This window comes from Cuculus canorus, chromosome 1, assembly GCF_017976375.1.
Source record: "Cuculus canorus isolate bCucCan1 chromosome 1, bCucCan1.pri, whole genome shotgun sequence".
Classification (NCBI taxonomy): domain Eukaryota; kingdom Metazoa; phylum Chordata; class Aves; order Cuculiformes; family Cuculidae; genus Cuculus; species Cuculus canorus.
In genome coordinates, this window is record NC_071401.1 from 204,006,962 (window position 1) to 204,026,010 (window position 19,049).

The window sequence follows — 19,049 nt, forward strand, 5'->3', positions numbered from 1 at the left end:
TACGCTTCTTTGCGTTCTTCTGGAGAACCATGAAAATATCAGAGGCACTTTAGTGGCCCATAGTCCTGCTCATCACCATCCTCTGTAAGATCTGTGCATCTGCCTTTTGACAAATGTGTAAGGCAAGTGTGGCATCCCTTGTGTTGACAGCCCTGACACAGTCAAGAGCAAAGACTTGCTGGAACCTTTCTGTTTGTAACATAAAATGCATTTGGTTAAAGCTGTCATGATGGTTCAGGAAGACATGATGTTAAAACACCTCCACCCTTTTGTTTGTAAGCACATGCTGATATGTAGATAATGTGCAGCTCTGCTTATGCATTTCTGGTGGGTGCCACTAGATATTTCAAGGCATCCTTGAGAGACTGAGCTGATGGGAGAGCAGCATCCCTTAAACACTTGGTACGTGCAACCCCAAGAAACACAATGGCATGTTGTCTTAGTGAGCTGGGAGGGAAGCAAAGCGCAGCTCAGGGAGTAATGTATTTGTATCCCATATTCTTGAGAGGAGGAAAGGATGGAGAGAAATGAAGCTTGTGCTGAGCTCCAGGTTACAGAGTTGCCCTGTAGAGACCAAAATCAGAAAGAAACAGAGCAAGTCTTTCCTTTGCTAAAGTCAGTGGCACATACTTCCTCCTTGGAAGCTTTGTAACAGGAGATGGGAGGAAGGAAAGAAGTCACTCAGGCGACCGATATCCCATGGGGTCAGTATGCTCTCTCATGAGTAATTCTTATCGAGTGCATTGAAGCTGGACTGCTGTTTCTGCAAAAGTGGTGTAAACCCTCCAATGCAAGTTTATTTTGGCTCTTACAGGGTAAAACAGTTAGAAAAGGGTTAATGTGAGTACAAAACTTAGTTGAGTACGTGATTCCAGGAAAGAACAGGGGTCGCAACAAGGAGTTTTAGCCGAAATCCCACGTGAGATGAAATTTTAAGCCTGATCTACACGAAAGGTCGCCTTCCCCCCTCTACAAGATATTCAGCTCTGAGTATTTTGGGACTGGAAGACAGTGGAAGCCAGATTGATACTAACTGTGTTGGTTCATCATCAGCTGGCACATCACCTTCAGCATCATGCTGTATCGATTATAATAACTCAAGAAATATTTAAGGATCTGACAATGGTGTGATTTGTACGAGAGGAAAGATCTCTCTAATCAAAGCCCTCAGAGTTAGTAAAAAGATTGTCAGTTACCCCAAAATACATTGTTTGTGCTAGCAACTTGCTCTGAAATATGAGAAGGGCATATATTCAGTGGTGTTTAGCTTTACAAAAGTGGTATTATATGGCAGACAATGCTTTCCTGATGCCTCCGTGATAAATTCTATTTTCAGAGATTTATAACTCAATTGCTACCTAAAGGTTCCTCCTGACCTAAAACTTGGCAGGCCAAATCAGTCATGCTTCCTTGTGTCACTGCTGCTAAGCTACGTGGTTTCGGCTAAGATCTGGGGAGAGCAAAGCTGCAGGCGCGTGCCCAAATGCAGCAGAGGTGGGGAATGTAGGAGAGCTGGGTTCTCATCTTTCTTCTTGCCTGACATATAGCTGTCACCTCAGGCAGTTTGTCTCCCCTGCGATTATCTCCAGTGTACAGAGTAGATACTGCTTTCCATCTTTTCTTTTGGTAGAGCTGTGTGCAATAGTGGGGTTTGGACTTTTCATCTAAGAAAACTGTTTGTCTTCTGACTCGAGGTAGCAAAAGCTTGTCTGCAGCCTGTACTGGACACAGGGCAAATATTTTTGTTAAAGAGCCGGAATCAACACTTATTTGAAATTCTGCTCTCACTAATTGTCAAAACTTACACCCGCCTGGTCAAGGAATCTAACCCATTTTGGCACCTCCCCTTCTTTAATGGCCAGGTCCCTTCACTTTTATATGCAAATTTTATGAGGTTTGGGAATTCTTATTTTTATAAGGAAGAATTTCTTCACCGTGAGGGTGGTGAGGCACTGGCACAGGTTGCCCAGGGAAGCTGTGGCTGCCCTATGCCTGGAGGTGTTCAAGGCGAGGTTGGATGGGGCCTTGGGCAGCCTGATGTAGTGGGAGGTGTCCCTGCCCGTGGCAGAGGGGTTAGAACTACATGATCATTAAGGTCTCTTCCAACCCGAACTATTCTGTGATTCCCACCCTAGCTGTAATACTTCCAAAGGGACTCAATGTCCACTAAACTTTTGCCCATTGTAGTGAATAGGAAGTACCGTGTCTTGTTTTTTTAAATCAACTAGTTCTCCAGGACCCCAGTTAAGAGGCAAAGAGAGGGCTACACACTCGCATCTTGTTTTCCCCAATCTCTTTCTCCGTTTTACATTCTTAATTTCTTTAGAAGTGGTTTATCCAACTTGTCAGAAAATAAGCCTGTGTACATTTTCTCGTCTTTTGAGTTCTGATATATAGAAGCTTTACACTGGTTTTATATCTCAGTACCAGGAATAGAATGATCTGTAGTAAAAGGAAAAAATGCAAAAGACTGCAAAAATAAAAAGAAGCCTTGGCTGCTGTTGAAATACATGACTACAGTATGCACAGCGTTACGCTAAAACTAGGCATTAAAAAAAACCCCAAAACCTCAAACCCCTGCTTGCAGAGTTGTAAAATAAATGTGTCTTGAACTGTGGCATGTTTTTTGACTCCATTAATACACTATTGTTTCTGGCTGGTTATTTATATTCTGGTGGCAGCAAGACTCCCCAACTACCATGGGAGCCCATCACTGAAGACCTCGGATCCCACCATTTATCATGGGCATGTCTGAAGCTTTCATTGTTGCCCTCCCAGTTTCACTATTTGACAGCCCAAACTGCAGCCGTAAAACAGGATGCAGTAGTTAAGCAGCGTCGAGTTAGACACGAGGGAACATTGCTTAATAAATCATGCTTTGTACAGTAGCAAAACTCTGTAAACTTCAGGGTGAGCATTTAATGAGCAGCGGTATAGTTCCCCTGTGGTGGAGAAGAAGCATAGGGCTGATCCGAGGCTGTTGCACATCCCATCACTTTCTGCTACTTTATTACTCATCATCTGCATTGTTAATTTTTACTGGTTCATTTTAGATTTTAGAGCTGAAGCTTTCTGGTGTGAATTTATACAAGTAATAATGTACACTCTCTGCTCAGCCTAGGAATTTGAGGAAAACCCTTTTGTTAATCACTTCGCCAGGGATGCTTTTCATAATTTTCCCTTTGAGACTTTTCTAGAGTTGCCGCTCTATTCTGTCCATCCTGTAAGATTCACAGCAGGAGGCAGGAATTTCCTCACCCTATTTCCAGTCTCCCTATTCTCTCCTTTTCCACTCAACCTCCCAAGTCTCATGGACTCTTCTTAGTCAGAGAAGAAAGCAGCATAAAGTGCAACAAATGAAACTAATGCATCTCAAACAAGCTGTTTTCCGCTTATATGAGTGAGGTCAAATGAAGCAGGAAGATGTCAGAAGTGGGAGGCAAGGTTATTAATTGCAGAGGGAAGAAGCAATGCCAGGAAGGACAGAGTAGCTGTGAATAGGTCATGCAAGAGGAATAGTAGTGTTGCAGGAAAACAGACGTTACAGTGCTTCCTTGCTCATCAGGACAGCTGCAGCTGTAAACTTTAAAACCAAATCTTCCTGTCACGTCTGTTGTTGTTTGCAAGTAGGAAAGTACATTTGATCTATTTATTGGGTCAGAATAACACCGTAGAACAGTTGCAGTAATAAAAATAGTGGATTTTCCCAGATCTGCAGAAATTTCAGTGGTGACTGCGTTGATCACTTGCTCTGTGCTTCGTGCATGGCTTGCCACTGACTTCAGCAGCTCTCAAATGAGTTTCTTGGCTGCATTTGTGGTGCTAAGTGAAAATGTTTTGCCCGCTGGAGAGTGCAGCTGCTGTCAGTTACAAACTAAGGAGTGACCTCTTGGTATTTCCTCATGGAGGGAAATGGTTGTGTGGGGAATGCCAGCTGCTGAGACCTCACTTTGAAGTGCAGCTTCTCATTTGAGCAGGTTGTGGCTTCTGTCATGTACCTTCATCTTAGCCTCTTTTCTTCCCCATATGCTAGTGAAATGTAAACTGTATCTTCAATGTATGATCCAGGAACATGATGCAGGGCTTAGAGGAATACCATTAAGGCACCATGAATTTATGCAGACACCATGATTTCAATTTTAATTATTTCCTCCAGCAGTGTTATCACCAGCACCTATTTTCCTGCTTCCTCTGGGTTTTCATACAACCACACACTCCCTAAGTGCAGCAAGTTTATTACTAGAGAGAAGATTGATCCAAATGCTGCATCTCAGCCTTGATGCCATTCCCATCACCATTCCCGTCACAAAGTTCAATTACTGTTTCAATTACGCTGCAAACCCTTGATGAACATTCATTAGTGGGAAGTTCCCTGTAGTCATCTAGCTGTGCCCAGTCAAACACTGCTGCATTAAGCAGAAGGCAAAAATGCCGTAACAGATGCAGAGGCGAGGATGCTCCAGGGGAAACTGCTGATCCTTTGGTGTCTTTTATTAGGAGATCACCTCATGCTGGTGCTGGAGTTATAGGTCCTAGGGTGGAAATGGCAGAAGGGGGTGAAGTCCCTGGCCAGGCTGCGTCAGTGCCAACAGACTTGAATTGGAGTAATTAAAGGGTGTCTTGACCCAGGAACCAGAGTTGTTTTCAAAGAGATTTCAAAATACCTCAAAGCCAGCAGGAATATTTCCACTTGCTGCAAAGGGCTTTAAGTGTGACCCATATAAAGAAGACACTCTAAAGGAGACATAAGAAGTGAACTTGAAGAGATTTGCTTTAAGCAGAGATTTTCAGTGGGATTTTAGAGTCAGTGTTATGCCAGGGATCTCTGTACATCGGTCCCACTAGGGGATTTTATACTGCCTTTCCCTTGTTGGGTGATCTGCTCATGTTTCATGTGCAGTGAGGAGCCCTAGGAGGATTTGTGGCACCTCTAGACAGAAGAGTGGCCACCTCCCACCCTTAAAACCAGTGACTCGAGGACCAAAATACACAAAAAAGCTTCAGAGGGGCACTGGGGCATAAGGCCTATCACATCAGTTACCATCCTATTAAAGCTCGTATACACTCTTCCCAACAAGTTCTGCTAACTTACTTGTGCAACTGTCCAAAAAATCCAAGTGTTGATCAGGTCATCTTGTTGTTTAGAGTCATGCATGTTTAACCTGACTCGCTTTTGACTGCTTCACTGCACACCCTTAGAATGCTCTTAATTGGGGATTTCTCTGGAATCACACTGCACTGTAAATGCAACAGCCTTATCATTGCTGTCTGTGCAAAACTGAAGATGAAATGATGCCTGATTTTGGTGCAGGGAAGCAGATTTATTTTTACGTGTTCCATTCTTTGATTCATGATGAGTGCTCAAATCAGTATTCCCATATCTAAATTACATTATAAATTTGTGTTTATAGGTTCACAGATGCCCTCTCCAGAGTACATAGTTGATGTAGAGTCCACGGACATTTTCCCTGTTGGCTGGTGTGAAGCAAATGGTTATAACCTAACTCCACCACACAAAGCTGTTTGTAAGTACATGGAAGCATCAAGTAGCGTAGATGTCACATCCGTGGATTTTTGTCAGTCTTATGTCTATAATCCAGTTCTTGAAGCTACCAACCTAACTAGCAGACTAGTGACCAGGCTGTAAGTGTACTTTAATAAACATAATAAATTTAATTAGTGGTCAGACACCACTGCACTGCTGTTCTGCAATTTGTAGTTGTCTGTGTGATCAGCCCCTCTAAAAATGGGGTTGTTTGCACTGGGAAAGGTTGTTATGTAGTTTGGGATTGCATAGTGTGGCTTGTGGGTTTGCGGTGGAGTTGTTGGAGTTAAAGCAGGTTTTGTTGCGCTGAGCCAAGTTACCTCGGGAAGCTGAGTGAGTAAAGGGACATGGGATCTCAAATCAGAAAAATCTCCATAAAATATTGGGCAGAACGGGTATAAAGAGGCCATCCAGGAGCTCCGTCTTCAAAATAGGATTTACACCATTGAAACTGAGAAAAGCTTGCTGGCCTCTTTTGATGGAGTTTCCACCCCTTCCCAGAGTATCTGTCCTGTTATTTCACTGCCCCTACCAGCTCAGAGATTTCCTTAGGGTTCAATTTAAGTCTCTTCTGGCACAACTAAACCTATCTAAAGGTTTTTTTGTCCTGTCTCCAATGTGTATTTAGACTAATTTCTTTGTCTTCTATTTGCATTTGAAGGTGGTTCATGAGTGCTCAGTGGCTTGGTGGTGTTCTCTTGTTCTTTGCAAAAACTATCCAACCCCCACCTCAAGCCACCAGACAAAAAATTATTCTTGCTGTTTACATTAATTAACATCTGAAAGGCAAATTTTAAAATGTGTCAACTGTTTTGAAGAGTTAAATATGCTTAAGTTAGAAATCAGGCAGCCAGGGCCTAATTTGGGAGAATACTGCTACAGCAACATTATGCAGCCTTATCGCAATTTATAGCTAGGGATAAATTATGCTGGAGGTAATCACGCTTGTAAAATGCAATCTTATCCATATGTGTTTCTGTGTGGAAAAATATTTGTGTTTTTATTTTAATTTTTTTTATACTGATCCCATAAAACACGGTATTAGCATTCCAGAGGAAAGATTAAATGTATTATTACATCTTTAAAGTAGATTTTAATGATGTAGTGACTTACTTAAAAAATACCAAGAAAAGATGGTGATAGTAATTAAGTACCATTTCACTGTGTTAGAATTCATTTTATAGTCAGTGTATTTATACAGCTTTTTATGTGACATGGGTATACTTTATAGGACAGAAGGGTACAAAACAATTTGTTCTTCCTTGCTTCATTTTTGCAGTGCGAAGGAAGAGAAGAATTGCAGTTGTGCAACCAGAAAAGCAGTAAGTTTCTGTTATTTGAGGTGATATTTTTACAGGGATGCATCAAGTCTTCCAAGGGAGATAATACACTGCAGCTGAATGACTTTGCTAACTACTGCAGCAGAGTCAGCGAGGAGGTTCCTTTAAATCTGAAATGATTGTGAATATGTAAGAGAGTCTTTGCAACAGAAATACTTTACTAGCTGGGACTGCGGACGCAGTGTCTGTTGGCCAGTAAGGGAAGGTGGACTTATACCAGCAAGGCATTTCCTTATCTAGTCCTTACAATTTCTAGAAACTAGAATTTAAGGGATCTAAGTGTGAATATTTGCAGCCTGAAGGGCTAAACATCACGGATCAGAGTATGTTGTTGGAGAAGTGATGGATCTGTCTCCTTCTTCTGCAGTAATCAGGCTGTGGGCTGTGATAAGTCGTGGGACTGCATTTGATGTATATCCATTCCTTGGTCAAGGCAGGTCCTGGTGTATCTGTCAGTCCAGTCTGAAGGCTGGTTCTGACCCTTTGCCCCATCTGACTTTATTAAATATACCAAATTGTTGTTTGACAGGTTACCATCCGCAGTGCCTGTTGAGAAAATACCTCATGACCTCTGCTCAGTTCCTCAGCCAGACACAACAGGTGAGACTGCTTGACACCAGCAGAATCCTTATTTCAAGGACCCATTGCCTGTATGCAAGGGGATGAGCCCCAAAAAGGAACTGAATGTGTCGTATAGGTGGGGAGAAGGAACCACATCCTCAGAGGATGTGAGGTGGTGTGGACCCACCAACAGTATGAGTCTATATGAGACTCCATGTGAGGATCTGGTCCTCCATGTGTGAACATTGTGTTTTGCTGGGGTTATTTCAGTACCCCTGGAGCTTCTCCATTTTAGCTAACAACGTTAGGGCCAGGCTAATCAAGCCCTCGTGGAGATGGATGTGACTTTTTAATTGGCATGAATGAAATTGCTTACACCAGGACTTGGAGGGTCTCTGTGTTAGCATCAAAACTGTGTGGCATGGCTGCTAATTCTGCTAAAGGCAAATTCTGTGTCCCTTTTAGCAATGGCAGAAGACTCTTAAGAATGCAATACTTATCCAGCTGATGGTTTAAATTTTGCAGGAGGGGCAGGATTTAACTCACTTTATTTCAGCGGACACACATTGGCATCTGAGATGGAATCCCAGGACCTTATTATGATCAAAGGGGGAGAAACAGGCTTTTTTGGGGTATGATAACTAAAAGGTAGATATCTACTTGGATGCTACATGAACCACATCTAGAAGTACTCAGTTCTCTCTGTGTGCTATAAAGGAGCGCAGAGTAATTAGCCCAGACGGCTCTGTAGACCCATGTTGGGTCAGGGGAATGACACTGGAGCACTTACTGGGGTGGGCAGTGGCTAACGGGGGCTTGTAGAGCTATTCACCTGAATTTTCTCTCTTAGCTGATTGCATATTTGTGAGAGGCCACTAATATGTTCTGGTTTTGGCAAATTGGCACCTGAGTTGTGCATGTCTGTCTGCGATGCGAGTTATGAAGGAGCCTCAGGTTATGTTATAAATTAAATCCTTTCCCGATTCTCCTTTCGGTAGGGTGTGCAAATCAGTTGCTGTTAAAAGCACTTGATTTTCTAGTGTTGGATGGATTCGAGTAGCTGAGGCTTCTCTACCTCTTCCAGGGAAGACTTCTTTGTGCCTCATGTACTCTTCTCCTCACATCTAGGAGGCAGAAGGGCCCTTGATTTATTGTACAAAAGTGCTGCATACACATCAGTATTATTTTCTCCTTGCAGGTACCATCAATGGGAGATACTGCTGCCCCCAGCTCTACATCAACCACCGCTGCTTCTCAGGTCCATATTTAAACAAAGGCAGAATAGCAGAGCTACCTCAGTCTGTCGGGCCTGGCAAGTGCGTGCTCGTCCTCAAAGAGGTATGGCTCAACTATCTTTTGGGGAGACTTCAGGGGAGAATGTGGGTGATGGGTTGCCAAGCCCAGAGTTTGAAAAGAAGGCACCTAAAATTGTCCTGGAGCTCTGCAGTGGTTTCCATAAGTCAAAACTGCAAGCTGGGAAGAGAGGGTAGGTATATGCATTGTGAGTTTTGTTGGGAGTGGTGATGTTTTTGAAACATGGTGAGTTCTGTTAGTTGGGAGCAAGTTTGAGCTAGGTGTGGCTACTGCACAAGCAAAATAATGCTCTGACTGGAGCCATTGCCAGAGAGGATCTCTGTGGTTGTTGCTGTCAACCTGTCTCTCAGCAATTGGGCCAGCAGATTCATTGTGGGTGACACTTGTATGTGTGACCATGGTCTGATGGGGCCAAACCACCAGGATACAAAGCGAAGAGGACAGAAGGCCAAGCAGGGGCGTGTGTGATGTGCTGAGTGGAAGCTATGGTGTTCCCACCTCTTGCTGAATTCCATGCAGCAGGAATGGCAAAGCACCACTGTCTGTTCCCCTTTGTCCTGGTCAAAGCAGTACTTTCTTTGGGCTAAATCCAGAGTGTGGAATTCTTGCTGCTGACCTCAGAGAAAAGCTAGCTTGCTTGAGAACAATGCGTAAATATTTTCTACACATTACAGTCCAATAGTGAGATGAAAGGTGGGATGGCTACAGGTGGGAGAGTACAGCAAGATGGTACTGTTGGATAAGCAGAGTGCTGTTGGTGCCTTAGACCACATTTCAGTTTGACTTAGGTCTTCTAGAAATTTAGGTCTTACGGCTTTCTGTACTGTACCTATACGAACCCCACTTGATTGTGGATGCAGAGGCATATCTGAGCTCCTTCTACCCTTGGTGAAAGACATGGGAACTTCTTGGTCTCTATTTATCTGATGTATTTGCAAGACCTTCAGTGCATAGCTTAGGATGTTTGCAGTGGTCTGAAATGAGATGAATCCCAGCCCTCAACAGAAACACCTGACAGGTGAAATTGCCCTCAAATCACCCACCACTTTTGGAAACACTCATATGCAGTAGAGTGACTCCTGTGTTCCTGTTCACTTCCTCATCACCTGTGTGCACTGCTTTATACACAGCAGCACTGCTGTCTCACATGGTTGAAATCTGGGCATTGAAAAGAGCCCAGTGAAGCAGCTGCCTGTGCAGATGGGACACTTAGGTCTCAAAAGAAGCAAGTCAAAAATAGCCCTTAGCAGAAAAAAGGATAAAGTGATTGCAGAGCAAAAGCTGAAGTTTGAAAGCAAGTCCATAGCAACTTGCTGCCATGGAGCATTAGCAATCTGCTGCTACTTGAAAATCAGGCAATGAAAGAGCAATGTGGGGAAAACACGAAGCATGCACAATCAATGCTTATGCTAATGTTTCTTCCTTCTTTCTTCTTGGAACTTGGATTTTGAGAACATAAGTAGTGCAAAGCTTCTGCCAGGTCCTCCCCTCGTATCTTAGGGTTTTGCTGTATAGACTAACAACAGGTTCTCCCAATTCTTCAAGAATAGGACCAATTACCAGCTGTGGAAACCAATCTATTTCCTACAGAAAAGGTGTTTTCTCTTGCTCTGCATCCTTACAGAACTGCATGCTGCAGGAGCAAATAGTGGTGTCAGTGAGAGATGCGTGTCTTGATTTTGGAGACAATAATGACTTCCCAAAGAGCAGGACAATGGCAATTGCCCAGCATTGATCAGTGTTTTTTTTTGCAAGTAAATTCAAGCTTATTCTGGCCATGGAGACCAGGTCCAAATTCTGGCCAGGGTGAAGAGAACACAGGGGAAGTTCGGATTAGATATCCGGAAAAAATTCTTCACTGAAAGGGTTATCGGGCACTGAAATAGGCTGCCCAGGGAAGTGGTTGAGTCACCATCCCTGGAGATATTTTCAAGACAGGTAGATGAGGTGCTCAGGGATACGATTTAGTAGTGGATGGGTACAGTTGAACTCGATGATATCAATGGTCTTTTCTAACCAAACAATTCTATGATTCTAAGACAGACATTCAGGGTGTTGCTGCATGGGAGATACACCTGGTTCCTATCAGCTGCTGTCAGGACAAGAGAGGGGTCAGCAGCTCAGAGGACCGTGAGCAGGGGGGAAGATAAGGGTGTTCAGCGTATAGGTGAGGCAAAGAATTGGCAAAGAAGACATCCCTGCATTGAGATGAAGATTTGTGGCGGCTACTAGAGCACCCAAAAGGACTGCAGAACTGAGTGGTGAGAACAGTGCAGGAAGTATCTTCTGCAGTCCAAGACGACAGCCACAAGGCTTTGTGCAGCTGAAGAGCTCACAAGAGTCCCCGTCCCTCCAAATCCAGTCTTGGTGCTGAGCTTGATCTCTTTGTTTTGTATTACACCCTCTGAGGATGTGGCCCCAGGAATGCAAATGCATTATAATTATCTCTCTCTGACTATATAGGAAAATTGCAGGCCATTGTAAATTATGCATCAACATAACTTGTCTGGAACAGATAAATTATACATGGGCTTTACTTTGGCAACACACAGGGGAGGGTGGGAAAGACAACTCAAAACAACAGCTATGAAGGAAAAACAGAGTCAGTAGCAGTCTGGCGAGAGCTTTTAAATCACCCTGGTCTCCAGCCATAACTCACTGCCTTTAGAGATACTCTAGTTAAAAATCCGTGCCAGTCGCCAGCCACTTCACAGTGGGCAGCAGTCTCTGACCGAGATGCTGCTGTGTTTGGCACTGATGGAAATCGCAGACTAAAAACAACCAAATGAGCAACCAGCTCCTACCCTATTTGCTGGCTTGGGTTTCTTCTAAAGCAAGAAGAGACCATATGTCCTCTCCCCACTAGCACTAGGTGATAGGAGACCTTGATCTTGGTTGGGTTATCAACAGAGTAGCCCCCCATCCTCTACCTTCCTCCATGCTCAGTCATCACTGGTGTAACAAAAAAAACACAGCACAACTGTAGTTCGTGATGTTCCTCAGCCTTTTGCTCCGAGGTCTTGTCCTTCCTTATGTCCATCACTGATGCAGTGAAGCATCATCGAGGATCCAGCTCCAAATAATCTGGTGCTACCGGCCTGCACACTAGTATTAAGATAGCTGTGGGTCAGTACTGCTTGGCTCTGGATTAAACTAGGTTGGGAAATACCTTTATAGTGTGGAGTAGGAACATCTTCTGTTTGAGCATTCTGTGCTGTTTTGACCTGAGGTGTTGGGAGAGAAGCAGCATGGATAGGTTTGCTTTTGTACAGCACCTCTTTTGCTGCAGAGCAGGTATTTCTGCTGAGTTCTGTGATGCTACTGCATCTCCTTGATTTCTGCCCAGTTGCTTTGTCCTAGTGCTGGATTCAGAGGCTGTGAGTTCTGAAGGAAGGGAAATACCTTCCAGAATCATAGAAACCCTAGGTTGAAAAAGACCTGTGAGATATCAAGCCCAGCCCCCTATCTGTTCTTTATTAAATCATATCTCTAAACACTTCATCTGTCCATCTTTTAAACACCTCTAGGGATGGTGACTCAAGAACCTCCCAGGGCAGTCTGTTCCAGTGCTTGATAACCCTTTAGGTGAAGAATTTTTTCCTAATGTCCAATCTGAACCTACTGTGGTGCAGCTTGAAGCCATCCACTCTTGTCCTATCGCCTGTCACTTGGGTGAAGAGACCAACACCCACCTCTTTACAACCTCCTTTCAAGTAGTTGTAGACAGCTTCCTCCTCTCTAGGCTAAACAACCCCGGTTCCCTCAGTCACTCCTCGTATTGCTGTCCCTGAACAATATTTCCTGGAAAAAACCAAGAGAGCAATTACAACTTGCTTGGTATTACAATAAAAAATACTGATTTTCACTCTGTATGTGTGTATGTATCTGTGCATCTATGCAAAGCCTTAGGTGAGTGACAAGTAACTCTTGTGCTGTGTAGTGCCCAACGTATTTTTAAAGCATGGCTATTCATTATTCCTGATGCAAGGCTCAAGTCTCACCTAAGACCACTGGTTTATTGTAGTTTCTTTCACCCCAAGAGGCAAGTGAATTGGGAGTGCCTGTTATTTAACATTATCTGCAAAGCTTATCTCGTTCCCGAGATACTTGTTCGGAAAAGAAGTTGAAATTTGGAGCCAAATACAGTGGTGACATCAACTATTGCCATCCAACAACTGCATCTGAGCTGAAAAACAGTGACTGCAAAGTAGCTAAGATATGTAATAAAAGCTAACTTTAAGTGAAATTAAAATAAACGTGTTGTCAGCTTTAGATTTAGCTCTTGGATCAGAATATCTAAAAAATGCTTCTGAAAAGTTCTTCTATCTCTGCCAAAAACTTACCATGGCAATACTGTAAAACAAAAGGAGATGTCTTTTTAAGACTTCAGATGATCTATGACCTGCCATATCTTAGGGAAATATGCTCTAAAGATTAATTAGCCTCATTGATTACTGCTCTTACTATTTTTAAGATACTTTTATCTTTCTCTGTTTAAAAAGGAAATAGACTTAAAGGTAGCGACTGTCCAATTGATGCAAACAGGAGAAATCAGCCAGCGTTTGCAAAGGAAGGCTATTGTACTCTGCAACCTGAGTTTTTTTGGAGCACAGCATGACTTCTTAGGAGAAATTTGCATAATTAAATCATGGTGCTCAGAAGATTAAGCAGCTTATATTGAGCCTTAGATATGTGATTGAACTGGGCTGATAGCATTATCATTAGTGATCAGAAGTGGTGTTGGAATGGCATAAACCTCTATAGTCTGGAAAGATATAAACTGTATTTGTTCAAGAAGGTTCACTAACATCTTCCTCAAGACTCCTCTGTGGACTTCAGCTCATCTGTAGTAGTTCCTCCAGCTCTGGATCTGCATATTTTTGAAATGTTGTAGACTGTTGTAAGTATGTCAACACTTAAGTGCTGCAACCTTGACTACGACAAAGGCTCTCTTTTAGATCCTTGACCATCTAATGAAAGAATCCCAAAGAACACTTTTTTTCCTCTTCTTTCTCTGTCCCACAGACATCGTTATTCAAAGTAAAAGAAAATAACTGTTTCGTGTTCTGCCTGAGGCTAGCCTGGGAGTTAGGGGCTGTCCTGTTAGGAAGGAGATAGGGGCTCATATCTTTGATAGAGGGTGGAATTTGAGTTTCTCCTTAATAACAATGCTGATCATTGGGCTCTTGAACAGGAGAAGCAGTGTGAGGGTATTTTGAACTGCGTCTCATCAGTGATACCTCCTGAGAAAGCTTCATCTAGGTTTGGGACCATCAATGAAAAGGGGTGGAGAGTCAGGCTGTGTGTGAATACCAGGAAGCTGTGAGGGGAATAAAGGTGCTGAACTACCCAGTGGCATCAGACATGTTGAGAAAAGGGCCCTTGTGTGTTTGAAAATCTTAAGACACGGGAAACTTTATACCTGAGATGTCAGGTGCTTATAAGGCTGGGTGCTAGTGGTGCTGTGTGATCATACTCACTGATGTGACTCCAGACGACTTGACTCTGAAAATCAGAAGTTCAGCAGTATCAAAATAAAACCTGATAATGGCATAGCAGCAAAGGTTGGTGGTATTTTATCCACCCTGCTACTCTGAGGCACCACTGACTGCACCCAAACCATTCCTGATGGAGAGTACTCAAAATAAACTACCGAAATCTCAGACTGGTCACACTCCAGCCAAGGGAAATTTAATGAATCAGATCAAAATTTGAGCAGTCTGATGTGGGTGAAGTAACTTTCCATCTCCAGAGAAAGTTTGAAACTGGTCTGGGATTCTTCACTATTCTTGCTTAACCACAGGTAATTTTTCCACAAGAACCAATGTTCTTATTTCTCCCCAGTATTTAATAGTGTGAAATATAAAGCAATAATGTTGTTAGAAGGTAACACTGTAAACATGGTGTTGGACAGCTGTATGGTAAAATGTCAACCCAGTGACTTACTTGAGATACAGAAAAGTCAAATCCAGAGGTTTTAAAAAACATTTTTACTTCCCTTAAAGGGAAATTATGGTTCTTAGAAAACACTTTTTTCCTTTTAGACAGAGTTTAGAAGTGTACAGAGTCCTGCTGAAGACAAGCCAGCTTTGGGAAAAGTCCTCTTTGTGGGTGTCTTTGCAGGGCTGGAGTTGATTAGGTGTCTGGGATAATGTCCAGATGTGCCCACGCTGTTATGCACAGAGTTGGGGTTTCTTTACTTACTCATTTCCTAACTTTTCTGACAACTCACACAAACACCATCGCCCTGATAAAGGAGAAGGATAACAGTGTTTGTGGGAACTGGTCAGCAAGACACACCTGCTTTCTACTGCTGGCTTTCCCACCAGCAAGCAGGGTGGCTGTAGAAGTGTGTTTAAGGAGAGCTTTCCCAACAAGCTCCTACATAGGCATTAAATAATTCCCTGGATTTGCCGATCAAGAGGAGAACACATCTGATGGGTTGTGAATGAGCGTGGGAGCTACCCAGGCACTTGGTGTTTGTTGAAAACCCACCTTTGGCTTCCTCACATCATGTTTCTGTGTCAGAGGCCAATACCCCATCAGATTTTATGCTGAGAGGCAGGAAAGAAAAGGTGTTGATGAGCAGTTGGATGAGTTCAGTCAGAAGCTGTCTTTTGTTCTGTTGGAATTGGTATAACTTACTAATTAGTATAGCGTGTTGTGAGAATGGGAATGAGCTGGAGAGCTGTGGGTAAATCAGTTTTGTAGTTTCCCCTTGCTTGAGATGGGGAGTATACTTCTACCCTTCCTTATAGCATGCTTTGAGATGTACAGATGATCAGAGCCGTGTAAGATGTTTATGCTGTTACTAGCAATAACTTTAGGTCTGTCTAATTGCACTTTTTAAAAGCAGGTCAAATAATGTTTCTGAGAGCCCAATGATAAATCAGGTTTTGCTTCTAGTAAATAACCTAGTCAGGCAACTCAAACCACTGCCATTTTACGTGGTACTATGCAGCATTAAGGGGAGCCCTTGTCTGAAAATAGTTAATCCTACAAGGCTTTCAAAATACTAGAAAATCTTTAGGTTGCTGGATTAAAAAACAGGAGGAAAAAAGCCCACAAACATAAATGCTTTTCTTTTTTTTTTCAATATGACCTAGTCATTCTTTCCTTTCTGATGATCCATGTTCACAGGTGCTGGGGAAATGTAAAGCTCATTGTACTGAAATCATTTGCAGGCCCCCAAAGAATTAAGAACAGGCATTAGGTAAAGAGCTAATTTATATCAAAACCAATCCAGACTCACTGTGGGGTCATTCATGTACGTACAATGCACAGTATTCAAACACATGGTCTGGTGCTGCTAAGAGATTTATTTTTCTTGTATTTACCTCCTTAGGCCAAGTGTAGACTGTTAAAGCTTGGATTCTCCAAGCCAATAGTAGGAACCATTTTTATTCTCAGACTTTGGATTAAATGGATTGGCATATGTGTTTTGTTACACAGAGTGGACTCATACTGGGTTTCAGGCACACTTCCTGTAAACTCTTTTTATGTAGACTTCATTAATATTCTGTTAATACATTTAAGGCGTGCAGCACTCAGATGCTTAAGCATATTGCTGACCTCAAGTATGTGAATTTCCCCATTACTGTTCAGTGTGTAATTGTGTACATGACTTCGTACCTGGTTCAGCCATGAGAATTATTTCCATTTTTTATTAAATTGAACCAGTATGAATATAGAGAATGGAATCTGCTTTATGTGAAAGGCTTTCTCTTAAAGAAAAATACTGAGAAATAGGAGATCTTTGGGGTTAACGAGCAGCATTTAATGCAGTCACAATATCAGATTGTGTCATCTACAATGTGTTTGACACATTGATCCAGTCTGGAACCTCTTGTCATTGCATCTAGCAGTTACCCTGTGCAGACTTGGATCTAAAGTGGCACCTGTAAGCTGCTCCTGCCTATGCAGCATCCGGGATCTTCTTCTGTGTGGTCAAGCACTACTGTTAAATCCATTAGTGATGTGGCTTTTGTCTCTTAATAGGTTCTCAGCATGGTAATCAATGCAGCTTACAAGCCAGGGAGTGTTTTAAGAGAATTGCAGCTAGTGGAAGACCCTCAGTGGAATTTCCAAGAGGAAACACTTAAAGCAAAGTAAGTCTCCAGTGTGTGCTCTTTTACTTGGGAGGCTTCAAAAATGGAACTGGTTGGGGGGAAAGAAAAAGGAGAACAAAGGATTTTTTCTGTTGTGAGAGCTTTGCTTTTCTAATTATCACTTTGCTTCATTGAATTATTTGGCTTCTTCTATATCAACTTAAGAAATGAAATATTCACCTGAGTGGTTCATTTCTATTGTCTTTCTCCAAGCAGCCATCTAGATTTTGATGAAAAATGCCATGTTTATTCAGTAAAGTCATGAGGTTTATGATAAGCTGTTCATATAAGCTTGGCTGTTACTGAATTAACTCAATTCCTGACTTTCTAAATGTAGGAGTTTTACTGCTTTTAATATAGAGCCTGTCACTCTAATGTGGATAAAACTGGCAGGAATGAATGGCACAAGAAAAAATGCAAACAAAACAGCAAGGACCCAGTTTTAAGTAGGAGAATGATTAGGACGAATTACTGAGATCTGGGATTAAAATCAAGATTTTAGTCCTTTCTAGACTATATGCTTCAATTCTCATCTGAAAAACTCTTAAGAAAACTGTGAATCTGGCATATGCTTCCAGCTTTGACATTTACCTATTTATTTCTCCTTTATGTAATGAGCACTGCACATGAAAAGTATTTCAACAACCATTGTCTCTCTGAAAAAGGCAAGTCTCATCTAACCTCTGTCCAAAGTCTCTCCAAAGAGAAATTCTTCCCACTTTGAGACAGATGGCAATAAATAGCTCTTTGAAGACAATTTTCGCCATTGACAAGCTTAGTCACCTTGACTTTTTGAGTACTGAAGTTAAATGCTGTGAATCTTACCATCGGTACTGTACTCTGTTACTCCTTTGCAAATAAAAGCAATTTTCTCTTGGTTATTTGAAATTATTGGCTGTCAGATGTGACACTATTGATTGCTATCGTATTTGATCTTTGACCATGCAGGTATTGCAGAAAGCTCATGTTGAGGGGAGAATTGAGAACTTCTTATCTGCATAGTTGGAAACGGCTTTTCTAAAGGAGGATTGCAATTAGAAATTAAAAATTACTGGAAGATCCTTGTTTTAATTTGCTTCTTTCCCCCATGTGCAAAGTCATGGGTTTGTGTTTGTCAGTTGAAATTTTGTGGATGGAAAGCTAAAATCCATCTTTCCTCATGCAGATTCTCATGAAAAACAAGCATTGTACATGACCTGGTTTTCATTGATTCCAGACTCCCACACCTTCTACTGGCAAATATCAGATAATGCACTCCTATGGGTAATTAGCAGTTGTAGAATCAAGTTCCAGTGCCCCAGCTTGATGTTTTGTCCTGCAAAGACTTGAGCTTACAGGCATTTTCCCTGCTAGCAGTAACCATAATAGGACTTTGCTGGATTTCTCATTTAATTGTGGGGATCTGTACCATCTCGTTCATGAGTACATGGGTTACTAGAGATTGTCACTTATCTGTATCAAATCAACTGCTTATCCTCCTTCACTGTTACCTGATGTGCTAATCATACAGTAGTGAGCACCTCTGTCTCTGTTACTTTCCCCCATGATGCTTCGACCCATTCGTTCCTGTGCCTGTTTCCTCTTTCCATATATATTTAGCAGGGCAGCTGACGTGCCAGAATATACCTTATATTTGCAATATCCTGCCAGATGAAAGTATACCAGTGCATTCCAGCAAGGAGGTTTTGTATTTTATGTTGGCCAGCCAGTCACAGGCTGTGTACATGTTCCTGTATGATACTCCCAGGAGGCAACAATCTCAGCTCTTCAGTGAGTCAAGTCATCCTTCAGCTTTATCAGACTGCAGAATGGATCATTACAGGCTCAGAGCCAGGATTGCAAGTTTTGGAGTGACTTCTGAGCATATAAATGTATTCTCATTCACTGTGGCATTGTTCTCTGAGGAGACAGATCTCATGGGTCTGGACACCACCTTGTTGCTGCATGTATCTGGCTTCTAAGGTGGGACCTCTATTCGCAGAGCAGTTCTTGATGGTCATACCAGCTTGCGAGTGAGTAGGTTTGATACTTTTAAGAGTGGATGACAGAGGGTTGACGTGCCCTAAGACTGTCTGGCTATCCTAGGTTTTCCTTCTTTTTTTGCTTCCTGATTTTGCTTGAGTCGCTTTATCGAGAAGCGTATCAGGATTTTAATTGCATTTGGTTGTGCAGAAGCAGAAA

At 42.4% G+C, this 19,049-nt stretch overlaps 1 protein-coding gene across 5 annotated transcripts in view; it reads left to right on the top strand.

Annotated features, from left to right (window-relative positions):
- The window catches only part of SFMBT2 (Scm like with four mbt domains 2), a 122,229-nt gene that overhangs the window by 84,877 nt on the left and 18,303 nt on the right, over positions 1-19,049 (top strand). For all 5 annotated transcript variants that reach the window (XM_054055060.1, XM_054055043.1, XM_009568984.2 and 2 more), the window contains 5 exons: positions 5,412-5,525; positions 6,825-6,867; positions 7,415-7,485; positions 8,645-8,784; positions 16,759-16,868. In XM_054055060.1, the coding sequence (XP_053911035.1) occupies positions 5,412-5,525; positions 6,825-6,867; positions 7,415-7,485; positions 8,645-8,784; positions 16,759-16,868 (478 nt within the window). The remainder of the gene's footprint in view (positions 1-5,411; positions 5,526-6,824; positions 6,868-7,414; positions 7,486-8,644; positions 8,785-16,758; positions 16,869-19,049) is intronic.